Consider the following 20,320-nt stretch of genomic DNA (forward strand, 5'->3'; position numbering starts at 1 on the left):
AACAATTAATCAGTTTAATCAGTTTTGTATTTTGAATGTAGTTGAGCTGCCTTTTTGTTGACATTTGTATCACGGACTGTACCTTTAATGCCTGCTGAGAACTGAATAAATTCTCCAGTCTCATCACTAGTATAAGTAGATGTGAGGTTTCCCCCTGCTGGTTCACAGAGGCGTCACCATAATTTATGGATAGTTCTGTATTCATAAAACTCTGCTGAGATCAGTAAACATAAATCAAATATTTACAAGCTTCAGTTTAAGGTAAATGACAAACTGCAGACTCCTGGAAAAGAATTCATAGTGACAAGAGGAGGACAAACCAGAGTGCTTTGCTTCTCTAAAATCTGAAAGATAGATAGATGGATGATGAGTTGCCAACAATATTAATTATGATTTGAATTGTTGATAACTATGAATATTTGAAATGTCCTTATAATAATTTAAGACAAATGTATAGTGTGATAATCATTAAGAAGTGATTATGCACATGTACAAATCCTTTTTAGGTTGGAGATTAAAACTATTTATAATGAAGAACAATTGTAAGATATTTATATATCAACTTATAACAACTGTTTACAAATGTATTTAAAGCTATTGAAGACATATGATTATGTGTAATTGTAACTATGTTATATAGTAGTGTAGGACTGGTCTCACATCAAGGACTTTTTTCACTTTTTGAAAGTGCCAAAATGCTTCTTCACACATAGTGAATAAAACTGTACAAATAACATTAAACTGCTCAGAAGTGTAAAAATGTAAAAACTCAATAATACAAATGATTGTTTAAAGTTAAAAATCAGTTAGTCATAAAGTGGAAAGAAAAAAGTGTTCTTTGGTCATTTTACTGTTCAGTCGTCTTCTGAAATCATCTTCGTCTCCATATCTTCATCTTCTTTTTTCAGTCCTACCTGGCCGTCATCTTCTCCCCTCAGGTCCTCTCTTCCTTCTTCTTGCCTCCATTGACATCCTCCTCCACTGACCTTCCCTTCACTTTCAGTTATCACCATCACATGTTTTATTCCTCCATTTCTTCTTTTCCACCTCATTGTTATGTGTTGTATATGTCATGTCTTTTATTCTGCCTTTCTCTGCTTAAAGAAGGAAGTTATTCAGGACAGTTTTCAACAATATCTTAACTTCAACCAGGTTTCACTGAGACAAAAAACTGTTTTTACTCTTCACAGATAATAATACTGAAAGTCTTCATTGGACAGATCCTCACATGTCGTCCAACAGAGTACCAAATAGGAGAAGAATGCTGTCCTATGTGTCTTGCTGGTAAGATCTAACTGAAACATAAAAGCAGGATGTTTGCCAGCAACAATACTTACAGAATTGATCACTTCTGGGCTGATCAATACAGTTTACTGCTTGTTTATAAGCAGTAAAACAAAGTGATGCTTTTTCTGACAGCTGACTTTTACGTAGCTAAATGTTCCTTGTTTCTTAATTCAGACATGACAGAAGATTTACAGAAAGATACAATGCTTGTACGATATTTGTCACCTGGTGAACAAGAGGGATCAGAGAGAGAAAAGCAATTATTTAAAATATAATGTGAATAATATGATAATTATAATGATAATAAATTGTTTCTTCTCCACAGGAAGTCGAGTTAAAACAGATTGTACAGAGTTCAGAAGTACATCCTGTCTGCCCTGCACTGATGGAACCTACATGAATCAGCCCACTAGACTTAAACAGTGTTTAACCTGTGGAAACTGTGATTCAGGTAGATTTATATTCATATTATTGACAGATATTTAAGCCTTAGTATCGATTTAAGGCCAGTAAGAAGCTTTTTTTACTGCAAGTCTCACTGTCAATGCTGTAAGAAGTGAATAAACTGTCTGGTTGGCGGCTTCATTATGAAGATGCAGAGACTCAGCATGACGAGTCTACTGCCTTGAGACAACTTCCACAGTGGAAATTAGAGCCTAACAAGCAAGTTTCCCAATAAAACTGTAACATTAAATTTCTACATGACAACAATGAGGAAAATGATGATTAGAGGATTGTATCTGTGCTGTTGTTTTCTCAGTTTAATCTGAGATTGATCAATAATCACTTTTTTCCTTTTGTGTGGAGCATACTGCTCACTGTTGAAGCACATTACTGCTTAATTAAATAATAATTATATATACATATGTTTATAATTAATTAATATATTATATATACAATTTTAGTGCCACAACAGGCTGTTGTCACATGAGAAGTTTGTCACTTTCCAAATTCTGACGTTGATGTTGAAGTTGGTTTTGTTTGGTTTTGTGAGCAAGTTATCAGCTGAGACTTTGGTGTCGTCTGTTTTTTTCCTGTTTTTAAACAGCTGTGAGCTATTTTGTGTCAGAGGGACTTGCAGTAATATTAGAAGCGACCTCTCCTCACAGAAATCACATTTCCATGGGGTGATATGTACGGGCGGTTTTATTCTCCAGCCCTCATTTATGCAGATATTTTCCCATGAATTCATAAATGGGAGAAACTATTGTTTCACATTTCCCAAAGATGTCATAAAAACTGAAGATTGTCTGTAAGTCAGAAAAAAGATCAGCATGCTGTTGCTGTCTAGTAGATTGAACAGAAGAGAAGTTTAGTATCTCATATGTAACCTCTGTATGTGTTGACAGGTTCTGGTCTGCAGATAAAGACATCATGTACATCAACATCAAATACAGTTTGTCAACCACTGGAGGGATTCTACTGTATGGACTCCACAGAGGACGGCTGTGTGAAAGCACTGAAACACACAAGCTGTCAACCAGGACAATACATCAGACAAAAAGGTTGGTTTTCTCATGCTGACTTTAAGATTATAGTTGTAGTTGAAGTTTTAAATGGGAACACCATGACCTGACAAACAAGTTGCTTATTAAAGCTGCACGTATTGATTTCTGTCCACTAGATAGCAGGAAAAAAGCAGCTCAATAATTCTGTAGAAAAAGTCACAACTGAACACAGACCAGTCAACTTGTTGCTGTCAAGTGGAACTTTTGCACCAGTAAAACCATCATAGTTGATTAGTGACTATGTGCATACATAAGTATTATTATTACTTAGTAGATCCTTCACACAGACTTGTTGTCATTCTTCTATTTCCAAGGGCAGTGATGAACCTTCAAGCTCTACTTTGTCTTGAAAGGCTGTTCAGTGACTCCCACACTCTGCTGCATAGGTGCACTACACAAAGGTCAGGAGGTCAATTCTGGGGCGAAGTCTACGAAGCTCTTTCACATCTTGTCAATCCTAAACATGATCAGTCTGACAGAGGGGCTGATTGGTCCATGAAGGACCAGAACCAAAAGCTGCTCTGGTACAATGGACAGTCTGCACCATTTTGATATATTAGTTCATTTCCACCTTTGGCAACCTGTCTTCAAATATACCTTCTTTCCTCTTAAGACGGACTGAGGTGTTTGAGATAGTAAAGATAGTAGCAGCTCTCCAACTTCTGTGTGTTCTCCAATCTGTTCACTGTTTGAAACAGAGGTGTCGTTGTGTGTATGTAAAGTTAGACCTGCATGGACCACAGTCTACCCTGCCAAGACACCACTACACCACTGGTTTGAAAGCCTCATGCTTCTAGAAGCATTTCAGTTGTTGGTGTCCTGTGCTCACTGGTACCTGCCATGCTGCAGCCCTCACAGCAGCGTTCAGATAGGACATGGTGCCAAAACAGAAACGTCTGATTGGTCGTTTCTGTTTTGGACTTTGTCTGGCGATTGAAACGTAGGTGAGTCAGAGACAGCAGCCGTTCTGATCCAGTCTTTATCTAGTTAGGAAGGTTTCTGTTCCTGTTGTAATAGTCATAGAGAAAGTTTGCTCTATATGGTGAATGTGAGGAGCCTGACACACCTGCAGGAACGTTGTGGACAACATTGATTCAACAGCAGACAAAAGCAGAGAAATCTTGCTCTTTCTGTCAGGACAGATTTGTTTTATTTGGACACAAAAACATAGTTTTCTCTTCATGAATCACTTTCCTTGTTTTCATGTCATAACTACCTTCACCAGACAAAATGGATGTTACATTGGTCAAAAGGTAAAAGTCTGAAAGTCTTAAAATGAAACTTATACAATTTCTTGACAATCTAGTTGTTTACTGGCATGAACATATTAGCATAAATATCTTTAGTATTGAAAGTATTTGCATGAAGCAGTGAAGCTGATGACATTTGGATCATTGTAGTTTTCTTTTCTCTTTTTTTTTGTCTCTTTTTTATTAATTGGAACGTCTGTATCAGTTTACTTCATCAGAAAGAGGATATCAGGTAAGATTTGTTGCTATTTGTTTGTATTTAGACAATACAAACATTATCATAGTTTTGATGGATGATACTTTCTGACAGGTCATGACATTGTTGATTAAGACTTTTTTCATTGTTTTATTATAGAAATAAATGGGAATGCAGGCAATTCTATTGAGATGTGTTTGTTGTTGTCTCTTTTTAACACTGTAATGAATGTACTTTAGTAGATGACAAAGTTCAGTTTATCAAACTAATTAAATCATGTCATTAATCTCTTTAATATTTCACCAAAAAGGAAACTGGAGAGGACACGACAGAGTTGCTACCCAGATGTCAGACAGTATCAGGTAAGACAGCAGTGTGTTTTCTCTTGAAATGTACATTGACTGATGACTGTCTGGCTGAGCTACACTCTGTGATGTCTTTTCAGTGTCTCGAGCAGTGGCCTCTAAGATCCTGGTGGCCTGAGGGAGCCTCTCAGTTCTGGCCTGCTGTATCTGATACTTTCTTCCCAACTGCAGCAGGGAGAAAAGGCTGTTATCAGGATGGTTGGGATCCTTCATGATTCTCCTACATACCACAGTTCAGCTGACAGTAATGACATTTTATATGAATGCTGTAGGCCGACTATCGGGTGTTGTGAAACTATTAATTTCTTCATGGAAAGGCATAAAGCCCTCAAACACACACCAGAGGAGACGCTACAGGGACCGCTGCTAGCAGCTGGCACAGAGAAGACCTTGGACTTGGCTGAAGTGCAGATTCCTGCCTTCACGTCTAAGGATCTGCACTGTTTGCACCTAAATGTTTGCAGCCTACGACCAAAGACAGATGAAATCTGTGTACTTGCATGTAAAGGTAATGACACTATATTGTGCTTTACTGAAACCTGGATAGACTCCATCAGAGACACTGAAGTGGAAATTGAAAACTTTTCAATCATTCATAAGGACAGAAGGAGAAGAGGAGGAGGAGGAGGAGGAGGAAGTATATATGTGAGATTGAATATAGAATTTAATGCAAGAGCTGATTTAAATAATGATCAGCTTGAAGCAGCTTTGATTGATATTTTACTTACTGAACCGATACTGACTGGTGCTTTATATAGAACTCCTGACCAGAGAAACTTTGTTGTTATTTTATTGGATGATGTGAATATTGATATTTTGAATGAAAATGGTTCACTGCATTATGCACTGTTAAACTTCCTGAAGACATTTGGTCTCACACAATTAATAAATGATCCTACTAGAATTAGTGAACACAGTCAAACTGCTGTTGATCTTATTATGGTATCAGACAAATGTCAAATCTCTCATATTGGTGTCATTGTTTATGGAATCACTGATCATTTTTTAACCTACTGTACAAGGAAAGTTAGGACGACCCCAATGAACTGTCACAATTCTATTAAAAGTAAAACCCTTAGAAGGTATGATATTGATAAATTCAAGAATATGCTTAAGAACATGGATCGGTGTAACGTTATGGATAGTTGTGATGTAGTTAAAGCACTGAATCACTTCCAGAGTCATTTTCTTCAGGTTTTAGATAAAATTGCTCCATTAAAAGAGGTGAAGATTAAACTGAGAACTCAACATTGGATAAATAAAGATTCTAGACACTATTTATTTGAGAATTATAGTAATAAAAGATCATAGAAGAATTTTTATATTAAATATTTTTATATTAAATACAAAAATCTTAGAAATAAAGTGCAAAGAATGGTAGACGAAGCCAAGAAGTCTGACTTTAGGACAAAGGTAGAAGAATAAAAAAATAATTCAAAAAAGTTGTGAACAACCCTCAAGTCATTAGGGACCAAGGAAAAGCTTAAATATAAACATGAATATCAATCTATATAAGATATATAAAGTTATGGTTGCAGAGAGCTTTTCAGTAAAATCCTGGAAAGAGCCTTTTATGAACAGATTTTGAAATATGTTAACCAGTTTAATATTTGATATGATTATCAGTCAGGTTTTAAACAGTCTTACACAAATGAGACTTACATGATTTATTTAACCAACCTCATTAAAAAGGAAGTTGACAGTGGAAAGTATTATAGAATGATGATGCTCGACCTGCAAAAAGCCTCCGACACAGTGAATCACCAGATATTAATGTAGAAACTAAAGGCAACAGGTTTTAATAGAGAGGCCTTATGGGATGGATACAGTCACATCTTTCCTGTAGAGTCTAAATGGTTGATGTAGGAGCAGAGCAAAATGAAACCTGCTAATTATCTGAATAGTTTTAAAAAAGAGGTGAAAAAAAGGATCCTGAGTAAGTTCACATAGTGAAACATCTTTTTTAGGACAGGTGTCTGTACCTGTGTAGTTTTTATTATTTTCATGATTGTATACTTTTTGATGTTTTTATTGTGTTGTATTTGTGTAAAATTGTATATATTCATTTCACTCCTTTCTCCTGACTAGACTTCAGGACAGCAATGGAAATAAATCATGTGACTTTATTGTGATTTCCTGATGAATGTTATAAACATTCTGTGTATAATGAAACTACTGATCTGTCTTTATTTGGCCAATTTTGAGGCTCCATTGATTCACAACACTGTTCCTCAGTGTTCTTCAGAACATCTTTAATTTCAGGATGTAGATCATTTGTCATTATCTGATTATCTTTTGTTAAACTCACTGACTAGTGCTCAGTCGAACAGAGTGATGGCTGAAATCTGCTGTAAATATCAGCTCCTCCTCCCGCTGACTGATGTTTTGTGACGGACAGTGTTGTCTGATGTTCATGAAGATACCAAACGAACATTTGTCACTAAAAACAACAAACTACAGTTTTAACTGTCACACCCAGTTTAAGGAAGTTCATCAGTCCGCACTTGTCACTTCGTCACTTCGTCAACCATTGTCGATAACAAAACATTTAAGAAAAACACAGCAACTTTACAAAATGGGTTCAATAACAATTAATCTTGACCAAATAATGTAGGAAGTGTTCAACCCAGTCGCCAGAAGAAAACGTTGGCATTGAACGTTTCTGCAAACCACAGAAACGTTGAATATATACGTTTCGACACGTGAATTACGTATTAAAGAGAAACTTCTGCCTTTTGCATTCAAAAAGTGGATACAGTTGTTTTGAATATGAATATATTATGTATCAATGTATAAGTGCAGGGGCACATAAGAATTGTATACAGAAAGATTAATTTAATTCCACTTATTTGCAATGGATTTCGTAAAACAACACACTTAACATCATTGTGCTGCTGCTGTTAGTCCATTGAGCCATCGTGCTGTCAGTTGACAATCATTGATAGTCACCTGTTGGTCTTCTCTCCTATTTGAAAGCCAAAGATTGCGTAAATCATTAAGATTACATAGGCCCTCAATTACCATGGGATTACTGAAACCACCATGAATTAAAGAAATGGTAGAGATGAATTTTGAAACATCCCTTCCCCTCCCTCTAAATATATCAATATCCATCAGGATGTGATTGGTCTTGACTACCATACAACTTTAAGAACATAATTAAAAAAAATCAAAGCAATATAAACAAGAACAACACGCTCTTAACCAAGGTAATGTTAGCCTAAAATATATCAAATATGTCAACAAGGCAGGTAACAGAAGTTCACACTAATCCTCAAATCTTAACGAATTTTACTTTTTAAACAAACATATTAATGTAACTACATATATATATATGGTCAATACATTTATTGACCACTAATTACCAACAAAAAACACAGTTCTGTCTCTCTGTTTATATGCTTTCAAATTGCCTGTCGAGAACTTCCGGCAACTAGCTGACATCTACGTGAATGACATGACGATCAAGCATTCCTTAAACTTCAGTTGACGCCCCTCTCTCGTTCCGTGGCTGAGTCACTGGTGTTTGCTCCGTACTATTTCCCTTGCTGGCCCCGCCCGCAAGTACCATGAATCCTGGCCAGTTCCCTCTCGCACCGCAACATAATGCCTCCTTAGTGAAGCAAAAACGGGGAAGTCCGGCGCTTGTCGGCTATGTTATACAGCAATCAAGTAAGAAGGCTGAAATGTTATGTTGTTGTTTCAAACTACAGTATTTAACAAAAGTATTGTGTCGCTGTTAATGTCGCTGACTTCACTAAAATGTTGGTAAAATATATTAGAAAACTGTTTGGACACCAGCAGTCAGATTACAGTCGTGGCTCTGATTCTGGATATAATACGACGGATCTTTTGTTAAAGCTGTGACGTCTGCTTGCTTGTTGCCTATATTGGTTTTGTTAATAACGTTTTGTAAGAGAACATTGTAAACTGTAACAATTAAAATATCCTTTAGCCTGCTGTTCAGTGATTTAAACCTTTCAGTTTCAGTTTAAATCACAAGTAAGGAGACTCAGTGACATGACTGAAGGAGCTTTGACAGGAAACAAACACGACTGAGGTTTAACCTTGGAACATGGCAGTGAGTTGAAATATGAGCCGTGTACAAGGCCAAAGGTTAATGTTCAGTTTAATCTCACTAAAGGAGAGAAAAAGGCTCAACCTGCTTTAAACCAGTTCTGCAGCTTTTCATGTGCAGATAGTTTAAACCTGACTAGAAATCAGAGGTTTTCCAGTAGAAATCTACTTGTTAACCCAGTTACTCTTAATCTCTTACCCACAGTAACCAGGTTACTTACTGTTTAGTGCAGTATTTATATGTTTTCTTTTTGTTTCTAGATTCTGTCCCTCAGATTTGGATGTGACGTCTCTCTTCATCCCAAATCTCAGTGAGATGATGTCTTCAGCTCATCAAAACTGTCAACTTGATCCACAAAATGACTTTGAGAAGAAAACCTTTGACAGCTGCAACTTTGTTGGTAAAATAGTTTATAACAAAAGGAGGGGGGGCTGGTGGGGGTCATGTGTTGTTGAACAGCTCTGATACATCCAACAGCTCAAAATCAGCTGCATTACATATTAGTAATATTAATAATGTTTTCAAACTACTCTCTAATGAGACTGGGGACTGACACAGATCTACACAAACACATTAAGTACAATCTGAATGCTGCATTCACTAGGGGTCGACTGATATGGTTTTTCAGGGTCGATATCGATTATTAGTAATCAAGGAGACCAATAACCGATATGAAGAACCGATATACATTTGCAGTAAAAATGAAAATCTTGCCATCAAAATTTAGAACACATGATTTTAACACACAGTGATGCTTCATTTATTACAGTAAAAAGCTTTGGAAAGCCTTTAGTTAATTTCAATAAATGCTATATATTAACAACATGTGATAGCAGGGAACCTGTCATTCAGAACTAGGCTACTTCATTACTAATGATCACTATAGCTGAATATGTACGATAATAATAGAAATGACTGTTTAACTCTGACAATTGTTCACTATCTAAGCAGTCAGTGTATGAATTAACAGGCTTTAGATGCAGTTCCATTACACCTTAAGTCTCCTACAACAATCCTGCACATTTCTAACAGTTAGAAGAAACAGATTCAGGACACATTTCAGTAATGTTACTAGTAGTTGTGGGTTGAGACTGAGAGTTTGACCGGCTCTGGTAAGTGACGTATAAGAAATAACATCATAGCCAACATTTTTTTTTTTTTGCTGTGGTCAAGTTGTTAAATTATGGATCAATAAATGAACTTGGGGACAACACAATGTTCACCATTGCCCCTGTTGACATGTGGTCCTTCTCATGTGTCAATCTTATAAGATAAGAGAACAAACATTTTGGCACAGTTTTCACTCTTTTGTAGCAGCATTCTGCTGGACTTTACCAGTTCAGTTAAGGAGAAAGAAGAGATTAACACATGTTAGACATTTGTTTCACAGAATTGAGAACTTGTGTAACTGATTTTGCTGCAACAAATGCTCTTTCATTTCCTCATGACACTGAGTCTTGTGATTTGCTGTGTGCCTCACACTTGTACGCAGGGAGAAAAGCAGATTCTAGCAGTTTAGAAACTAGTGATGCACTATTTATCTATGGATGTTAGAAATCACTCAGTATTTCAATGTCTTGCATATTATTTTTTTATCTACATTTTAGATTAGTTTAGATATTATTGAGTTTATATGGTAACTTTTCTGTTATAAACATTACTGTTGCTGCTCTAGAAACAATGTTTAGTAATATTTAAAATATAATAAATTCTTTTTTAAAAAGCAATTATTTAGTAATAAAAAAGGACCGATAAGGGGTATTGATAAGAGAAGTGATTGTCAGTGTGCAGTCACATATGTTAATATGAAAGTGACAGAATTTTAACTTTTTTCTTTTAATAGCTGTGTTTCCTTTAGATTCACAAGAGAATTGAAGCAAACTTTTGAAATGTTGCAAAAAGGAAAATGAGAATTAGCTGCGTTTTCATCAACTAATCTGAGGTGAATAAACTAGATTATGAAGCGCATAGCTTCATCAGAAGATGGTGGTATAAGCCTTGATAATCCACCAGTAAACTGAGTAGAAGAAGTAAACGTTGCCAACCGAAAACAAAGCAAATATTTATGTTGCCTTGAAGAGAGAAGTCTTCAAGAATTTGTTTCAGTCAGCCGAGTCTTAACTGTTCTTTCATGTCAGCTAATATTGTTAATGCTTCATGCTCCCTGGAGACACGGAGAGTGGAAATAGCTGATCAGTCATTTGAGTTAAACGTTCGCTACGTCATTATTTATTTAGATAAATGTGTTTCCATTACCTATTTGTGCACACACTCTTTTTTGACATTTCTAAAATCCACTCAAGGGAGGGCAAAACCTTTTTTGCGAAATTCAGGAAGTTATTTTTCGAATTTTGGCATTTCCATTAAACTTCTTTAATACGAAACGTCAAATGCATATAAAATAATGGAAACACAGCTACTGACTGATGTAGATTCTGTTGCCTTTAAAGTTGATAAAGATAATAAGCACAGATATTTGTGTTATTTTTATTCTAAAATATAGTTGGATAGTTAGAATAAGTAGGCCTAATAGTGTTTTGTTCAGTTGCCAGGGATAAAAATCATGGCCAGAATGCACCATTAAAAAAAAAAAAAAAATTACAGGGGAACAAGCCCCCAGGATCCCCCTAGGTGACCTTCAGCAATCAGAAAAAACAAAAAACAATTCAGATAATTGTAAAAATACTGAAAATCTGATCCAGTAATTGTTCAGGCTGTTAATCGGTGGACCTCTAACATTTACATGGATGGATTCAATCTGAGACCCTGATGAAACAGTCACAATACAAGTGGTCTTACTGCGTTTTCACTATTTTTATTTTGCTCAATAAAGTCCAGTGTTTCCCCTGTAATTGTACAGTCCTGGTGGACCACCGGGTCAACGAGAAAACCCACCAGGCCAAAAAATATTTTTTGAATGCCAAAAATGAGGCCAAATATCCACTCATTCGGAAATCAATAATCATATGTGTTTGGGAGCCTCTGTACAACACTGTTCTGAAACATGAGTCAACCTCTGTGTTGTTGCCTGGGAAACTCTTGATGTGAAAGAGTGCCACTGCTATCAGAGTCCCTTTAAATTACTAATGAGAGCGTATGGGATGCAGGTTAGCTAACATGAGCATGGCACCGCCTAAAAAGAGAAAAAGCTCTAACACGGATGACGGACAAACAAATATATCAATGTTTTCCTCCAAAACTGTGGATGCTATGCTCTGCGTTGCTATGCAATAAATGCAGCTTATTAAGTCATCCTCTCCTTGTGACCACTTTGTTTTAAGTCTTGAATATACTGAGCAAACAAAAATTTGAGTGCTAAATTACGCCTCTCTGATACCAGTGTGACGTAACGAGGCTGGTTTGGGGCGGTCAGGGGATTATTGACAAGGTGAAGTGCTGAACACTGACTTTTAATGTATAAATAATGACAAACTGCAGACTCCTGGAAAAGAATTCATAGTGACAAGAGGAGGACAAACCAGTAGAGTTGCTTCTCTAAAATCTGAAAGATAGATAGATGATGGATTGCCAACAATATTAATTATGATTTGTGTTGTTGATAATATGAATATTTGAAACGTCCTTATAATAGTTTAGGATACATTTATAGTGTGATAATCATTAAGATATAATTATATACATGTACAAATCCTTTTTTGGCTGGACCAGCCACAGACCAGCCCTTTAACCGCAGTAGTCCCTGAGAGAGTGAGGCTGGCCTAGTGTTTGAGTTTCCTCATTGGTCGTTGCTCTTTCAGAATGAATCAGCGTAAGATGATAGAAGTGGAGGATAGCTGCATGATGCAGAGTGACTGTGTTTCTGCTCTGAGCTCTGAGACTCGTAGCTTCAGTGTTAAATGCAGAGAAGTCAGTTAAACTCCTGTTTAAACAGAAGCGTACCAGCGTTTCTATGTCTCCCTCTCTACCGTCCAGTGTGATCGACTCTCTGGCAGCGCTGGCAGCAGCCGGCAGGAGATAAGCCTCCTGAACTTGCAACCAAAATGCTGTCAAAACTTTCATTTACAATTTACACCGCAGCCTCCATGAAAACGACCAGGAAAGAGGCAGAAAAAAAGTGCACAGAGGCAGGAGGGAGAGCGTACAGTTAAAACACCCCGAATAACCATCATAATGCAAAACACTCAATGCAGAGTGAAAACAAGAGAGAGAAAAACAGATGACAGAGCAGGGGGAGTCAACAGATAATAAGATAGTTATTATTAAAATTAAAATAATAAAATCAAACATCTCAAGATATGAGTGGAAAGTATTGTTCTTGCAACTGTATTTATAACCTTATTTTTTACTCAAACGTAGCTTAACCATGTCATATGTTGCTACTTCAGTAAACATTACTGGAACCGAAAATTGCTGATGAGCATTTAATATCCAGTAATTCACATTATAGACACAACAACTGACTATCACTGTAATGGACACAGTTTGACACAGTGACCATACACAGTCCAGACATATACTAGGTTTTGATCTAGTCTTGTTAGGTTGAAGTATAAAACCATTTATAATGAAGAACAATTATAAGACATTTCACACACAATATCACAGTGTGTTATAAAGCATTTATTAACTGTTTCACATGTAAAGCAGTTTTAAAACTGTTTATAAATGTATTTAAAGCTATTGAAGACATATGATTATGTGTAATTGTAACTATGTTATATAGTAGTGTAGGACTGGTCTCACATCAAGGACTTTTTTCACTTTTTGAAAGTGCAAAAATGCTTCTTCACACATAGTGAATAAAACTGTACAAATAACATTAAACTGCTCAGAAGTGTAAAAATGTAAAACCTCAATGATACAAATGATTGTTTAAAGTTAAAAATCAGTTAGTCATAAAGTGGAAGGAAAAAAGTGTTCTTTGGTCATTTTACTGTTCAGTCATTTCTGAAATCATCTTCGTCTCCATATCTTCATCTTCTTTTTTCAGTCCTACCTGGCCGTCATCTTCTCCCCTCAGGTCCTCTCTTCCTTCTTCTTGCCTCCATTGACATCCTCCTCCACTGACCTTCCCTTCACTTTCAGTTATCACCATCACATGTTTTATTCCTCCATTTCTTCTTTTCCACCTCATTGTTATGTGTTGTATATGTCATGTCTTTTATTCTGCCTTTCTCTGCTTAAAGCAGGAAGTTATTCAGGACAGTTTTCAACAATATCTTAACTTCAACCAGGTTTCACTGAGACAAAAAACTGTTTTTACTCTTCACAGATAATAATACTGAAAGTCTTCATCGGACAGATCCTCGCATGTCATCCAACAGAGTACCTAACAGCGGGAGGATGCTGTCCTAGATGTCTTGCTGGTAAGATCTAACTGAAACATAAAAGCAGGATGTTTGCCAGCAACAATACTTACAGAATTGATCACTTCTGGGCTGATCAATACAGTTTACTGCTTGTTTATAAGCAGTAAAACAAAGTGATGCTTTTTCTGACAGCTGACTTTTACGTAGCTAAATGTTCCTTGTTTCTTAATTCAGACATGACAGAAGATTTACAGAAAGATACAATGCTTGTACGATATTTGTCACCTGGTGAACAAGAGGGATCAGAGAGAGAAAAGCAATTATTTAAAATATAATGTGAATAATATGATAATTATAATGATAATAAATTGTTTCTTCTCCACAGGATATCGAGTTAGAAGAGATTGTACAGAGTTCACAAGTATATCCTGTCTGCCCTGCATTAATGGAACCTACATGAATCATCCCACTGCTCGACGCTTGTGTTTTACCTGTGCAAAGTGTGATGCAGGTAGATTTATATTCATATCATTGGCAGAAATTTTAGCCTCTCTACATGACATGAAAATTAGGTTCCTGTGATGATTAGGGGATTGTATCTGTGCTGTCATTTTTTCAGTTTGCTCTGAGATTGATAAATGATCACTTTTTTTCCTTTTGTGTGGAGCATACTGCATACATAAATGCATATTGTACATATGCTGCTGTACATATATCCATATATGTAGAAGAAGAGGCAATTACTCCTCAGGGAGAAGCACACAGTTTTTTGCGAGGCTAATCTTTAAGCCTTTTTTGTTTGTTTTCATGCAAGTTAAAGGTATAAGTGTGTGTATAGCAAAGGCTGTATTGGTACACGGTGGTAAATAAATACATCTTAAGCACAAGTCCGCAGATGTTTGATTTACTACATGGAGCCGCCACATGACGACGCGTCAATTACATATCTCGGTAACAGGCTTAGGTTTTTTTTGTTTGTCGAAATCAAGTCACTACAATTCATTAATTAATTAATAGTATAATAGTAATAGTATATTGTATATAATGATTTAGTTAATTATAATTAATTAGTATACATAATTATTAATTATATTATAGTATAATTATATTTATTATTACAGCCTAAACGTACAGACTGCATGTAGAAACAAACACCACATAGAGAAATGTGATGAAATGCTGCCAGTGAGACAGTTTTAGTGCCACAACAGGTTGTTGTCACATGAGAAGTTTGTCACTTTCCAAATTCTGACGTTGATATTGAAGTTTGTTTTGTTTGGTTTTGTGAGCAAGTTATCAGCTGAGACTTTGGTGTCGTCTGTTTTTTTCCTCAGTTTTTAAACAGCTGTGAGCTATTTTGTGTCAGAGGGACTTGCAGTAATATTAGAACCGACCTCTCCTCACAGAAATCACATTTCCACGGGGTGATATGTACGGGTGGTTTTATTCTCCAGCCCTCATTTATGCAGATATTTTCCCATGAATTCATAAATGGGAGAAACTATTGTTTCACATTTCTCAAAGATGTCATAAAAACTGAAGATTGTCTTGAAGTCAGAAAAAAGATCAGCATGCTGTTGCTGTCTAGTAGATTTAACAGAAGAGAAGTTTAGTATCTCATATGTAACCTCTGTATGTGTTGACAGGTTCTGGTCTGCAGATAAAGACATCATGTACATCAACATCAAATACAGTTTGTCAACCACTGGAGGGATTCTACTGTATGGACTCCACAGAGGACGGCTGTGTGAAAGCACTGAAACACACAAGCTGTCAACCAGGACAATACATCAGACAAAAAGGTTGGTTTTCTCCTGCTGACTTTAAGATTATAGTTGTAGTTGAAGTTTTAAATGGGAACACCATGACCTGACAAACAAGTTGCTTATTAAAGCTGCACGTATTGATTTCTGTCCACTAGATAGCAGGAAAAAAGCAGCTCAATAATTCTGTAGAAAAAGTCACAACTGAACACAGACCAGTCAACTTGTTGCTGTCAAGTGGAACTTTTGCACCAGTAAAACCATCGTAGTTGATTAGTGACTATGTGCAGTATATGTGAAGTAAACATGATTTTAACAAATAAAGGTACAAACAAAGGTACAGGGTGACTGGAATACATGAGTGGGAGCAGAAGCTTAGCTTCTCACTATTAGCTAGAACTCAACACCTCTTTCCTTCCTTCTCTGTGTCAACATCCTACTGACTGAAAAAGCCCCAAAGTGGAAGAGAAAGAAATTAGAAATTCAATCAATCAATCAATCAATCAATTTTTATTTATATAGCGCCATATCACAACAGAAGTCATCTCAAGGCACTTTTCACATAGAGCAGGTCAAGACCGTACTCTTTAATATACAGAGACCCAACAATTCCCCCATGAGCAGCACTTGGCGACAGCGGTAAGGAAAAACTCCCCTTTAACGGGTAGAAACCTCAAGCAGACCCCGGCTCTTGGTGGGCGGCCATCTGCTTTGACCGGTTGGGTTGAGCGAGAGAAAGAGAGAGGGAAAGGGGGAGGGGGGACAGAAGAAAAAAATCACAACAACAACAACAACAAGCACGAGCAGCAACAGCCAGGGAAGGATGCCATCAGGACTGTGAAGGACCGCGAAGGTTCGGCCCGGGACTCAGCTTTTCCTGTGAGATGAGAAAGCACAAAAAACTCCGGGGAAGAAGCAAAGTTAGTGACATGCATTGATGTTACATGAATGCATACAGATGGAGAGGAGGAGGAGGAGAGAGGAGCTCAGTGCATCATGGGAAGTCCCCCAGCAGTCTAGGCCAATAGCAGCATAACTAAGGGCTGATCCAAGGCAAGCCTGGTCGGCCCTAACTATAAGCTTTATCAAAAAGGAAAGTTTTAAGCCTACTCTTAAACATAGAGAGGGTGTCTGCACCCCGGACTGAATCGGGTAGATGGTTCCATAGAAGAGGAGCCTGATAGCTGAAGGCTCTGCATTGCAAGTGATGAGAAAACAGTACCACTGTCCATGTGTCAGACCTGTGTTTCACTTTTTCAAATGCTCCATTACCACTTATTGTATTGGTCCACACGTGTCACAGTCAGTAGATGTTTGATTTACAGAGAAAACAATACCAAGGGCAGCTGTTTTGACCAATGTACACTGCAGGTGTGTTTCGGCTCATACCTGCTCTTTTTTACACTGAAAGGAAAGAAAGAATGTGGTGAACTTTTCACTCTGATGTAGCAGCTCCCAACAGTCTCTCCTCATTAACTCTATGCTATGATTTGACAAAAGATTCTTAACACAAGATCGACTTTTTTAAAGTAATCTGGAGCTTTCAGCCACATCTAGTGGCCTTCATCAGTGAATGGAGTTCACTCAGTTGTCATGGAGATGGTTCAGTTGTTATCATGTGACTTAGTATGGAACTTTGGTCATGTGATAACAGGTGGTTATATATGGGGGCAGATGGTGACCACTGTCTCTGTTTAAAGATGGTCTCTCCAGTCATCCACTGACCATGTATCATGTGGTCGTGTGTTAACAACTGAACCATCTCCATGACAACTAAAGATGACATAAAATGTCCACTTAGTAGATCCTTCACACAGACTTGTTGTCATTCTTCTATTTCCAAGGGCAGTGATGAACCTTCAAGCTCTACTTTGTCTTGAAAGGCTGTTCAGTGACTCCCACACTCTGCCGCATAGCTGCACTACACAAAGGTCAGGAGGTCAATTCTGGGGCCAAGTCTACAAAGCTCTTTCACATCTTGTCAGCCCTAAACATGATCAGTCTGACTGAGGGGCTGATTGGTCCATGAAGGACCAGAACCAAAAGCTGCTCTGGTACAATGGACAGTCTGCACCATCTTGATATATTAGTTCATTTCCACCTTTGGCAACTTGTCTTCAAATATACCTTCTTTCCTCTTAAGACTGACTGAGGTGTTTGAAAAAGATAGTAGCAGCTCTCCAACTTCTGTGTGTTCTCCAATCTGTTCACTGTGTGAAACAGAGGTGTCGTTGTGTGTATGTAAAGTTAGACCTGCATGGACCACAGTCTATCCTGCCAAGACACCACTACACCACTGGTTTGAAAGCCTCATGCTTCTAGAAGCTGATGGTGTCTGACCTCCACTGATGGAAGTCAGAAATTATTTTCATGCATCACTGAGTGGAAAGTGGAAGGACAGTTTGTTAGCCTAGGTAGCATTTCAGTTATTGGATGTTACATTGGTCAAAAGGTAAAAGTCTGAAAGTCTTAAAATGAAACTTATACAATTTCTTGACAATCTAGTTGTTTACTGGCATGAACATATTAGCATAAATATCTTTAGTATTGAAAGTATTTGCATGAAGCAGTGAAGCTGATGACATTTGGATCATTGTAGTTTTCTCTCAAACAGTAGTTTGGTTATGAATCTGATTCCATTGTTGCTCAAGAATGACAAGATGGTGAAATATAAAAACTTGTCAACAATCATTATTAAACAAAGGACTATTATTGGATGTGTGATTTTCAAGTGTCAGCTTCAGCTTCACTGAAATGAAATCAGACAGATGTGATGACAGTGATGATGTCATATAACAGTGATGACTTCATAATATGTAAAGTGAAGTAGTTTCAATGTGTATATTTGTATTTGTGCAGGAACAGCTCTCAGGGACACTGAGTGCACTGACTGCAGTGATGGAACATTTTCAGATGGGACATTTACATCTTGTCAACCACACACACAGTAAGTGAAGCTTGACATCAGCCGTGGACACAGCTGGTTTCTAACAACAGCAATGAATTGGTGGAATCTATAAATGTTCCTGTAAAAATGTCCCTCTGTCATTCCAGATGTGAATCACTAAAGCTTCAGCTGATCAAACCAGGAACTGATTTAGCTGATGCTGAATGTGGAGAACAAAGTTCAAAGGGGACAATAATTGTGATCTGTGTGATTGTGGTGCTTTTTTTATTAATTGTCATAGCTGGATTAGTTTGCTTTATCATAAAGAAGAAACCACTCTTAATATTTCACCAAAAGGAAAAAACAAATGGAGGAGAAACATTACAGAAGCTCAACGGATCTCAGAGAGTATCAGGTAAGATTTGTTGCAATTTGTTTGTATTTAGACAATACAAAAAATATCATATTTTTAATGGATGATACTTTCTGACAGGTCATGACATTGTTGATTAAGACTTTTTTCATTGTTTTATTATAGAGGAAAATGAAATTGCAGACATTCCCATAGAGGTATGTTTGTTGTCTCTTTTTGATACTGTAATGAATGTACTTTAGTAGATGACAAAGCTCAGTTTATTTAATTAATTAAATCATGTCATTAATCTCTTTATTTTCACCCAAAAGGAATTTGGAGAGGAAACATCAGAGATGCTAAACAGATGCTAAACAGTATCAGGAACATCTCCTACTGCAGAGTAAATGTGATCTAGAATCCAGTTTACAATCCAGGTTGGATTCTAGCACATTGTCTTTGCAGTGATGAGAAATAAAACAAGTCCAAGTTTGATTTCCTGAACTTTACTACAGACTGAAAATATCCTCTAAGAGCTGCTTGTCTACAGTCTGCATCATTATTTCACATAGATGTTATTAAATGTTGTAGGACGACTGTCAGATGTTGTGAAACTATTGAAAGTTATTGTGTTGATTAGTTTTCTTGTTAAAATGATCTAATGATCCCTGTAGATGATTCAAACCAAACATACAGAAGTGAATGTGGAAGTATTTTTATTTTGGATTTACAGGAGCAACAGCTGTGAGTTATATTGTTCTCTTTAAAATGGAGGCTAGAGGGATCGGCCCTGTGAGTACTGACACAGGGGAAGATAGAAATAAAAGCAACTTTAAATAGAGATTCATCCTTTAAACCAGTAAATGTTACAAACCTGTGAAAACATGTTGGATGAAAACTAAATGTAGCTGCTGAAGAGTCTTGATACTAAGAGCTCATTAATCATCAACATTTATTGACTTATAATTCACCCAGACTGGTTTGTAAAATGTACTAATTAGTGTTCATGTATTGTGGTTGTGATTGTGCACCACAGTGATTCATCAGACTCATAAAGAGCTACAAGGACCTAAGAATTTTGATTTCTGATGATATACATGTAATAATGTACAGTATGAGTGTGTATATAAGATGTGTAATGTATAAAAGATGTGTATAGATGTATAAAAAAGTGTATTTTGTGTTCATTTCAACGTTTTAAAAAAGACATTAAAGTCTTGAATCATGGACTGCAGCCTGTCAGCCTTCAGTTGGTTTAAAATAGATGGAGTCCAGTAAAAGTCAAAAGTCTCTGAGAAGAAATAATCAAGTAAAGTATCAGAACCTAAAAACTGAAAGTTAATGTGAGTAAATGTGTTCAGTTA

The 20,320-nt window shown here is 36.8% G+C and overlaps 1 protein-coding gene and 1 long non-coding RNA gene across 2 annotated transcripts; both read left to right on the plus strand.

Annotated features, from left to right (window-relative positions):
• Positions 1 to 1,145: 1,145 nt before the first annotated feature.
• Positions 1,146 to 19,912, plus strand: LOC137196306 (uncharacterized). Its single transcript, XM_067609175.1, has 10 exons — positions 1,146 to 1,284; positions 1,613 to 1,738; positions 2,637 to 2,792; positions 4,552 to 4,603; positions 4,708 to 5,114; positions 15,601 to 15,756; positions 18,577 to 18,664; positions 18,772 to 19,019; positions 19,143 to 19,174; positions 19,289 to 19,912. Exons 1-10 carry the CDS (start codon positions 1,272 to 1,274, stop codon positions 19,328 to 19,330), a joined length of 1,320 nt encoding a protein of 439 aa, XP_067465276.1. The 5' UTR covers positions 1,146 to 1,271; the 3' UTR covers positions 19,331 to 19,912.
• LOC137196118 (uncharacterized) lies at positions 7,934 to 13,911 on the plus strand. Its single transcript, XR_010931217.1, has 4 exons — positions 7,934 to 8,278; positions 8,591 to 8,687; positions 8,945 to 9,084; positions 13,636 to 13,911. It is a non-coding gene; the product is annotated as an uncharacterized lncRNA (long non-coding RNA).
• Positions 19,913 to 20,320: the final 408 nt, after the last annotated feature.

This window comes from Thunnus thynnus, chromosome 13, assembly GCF_963924715.1.
Source record: "Thunnus thynnus chromosome 13, fThuThy2.1, whole genome shotgun sequence".
In the NCBI taxonomy this organism is placed as follows: Eukaryota; Metazoa; Chordata; class Actinopteri; order Scombriformes; family Scombridae; genus Thunnus; species Thunnus thynnus.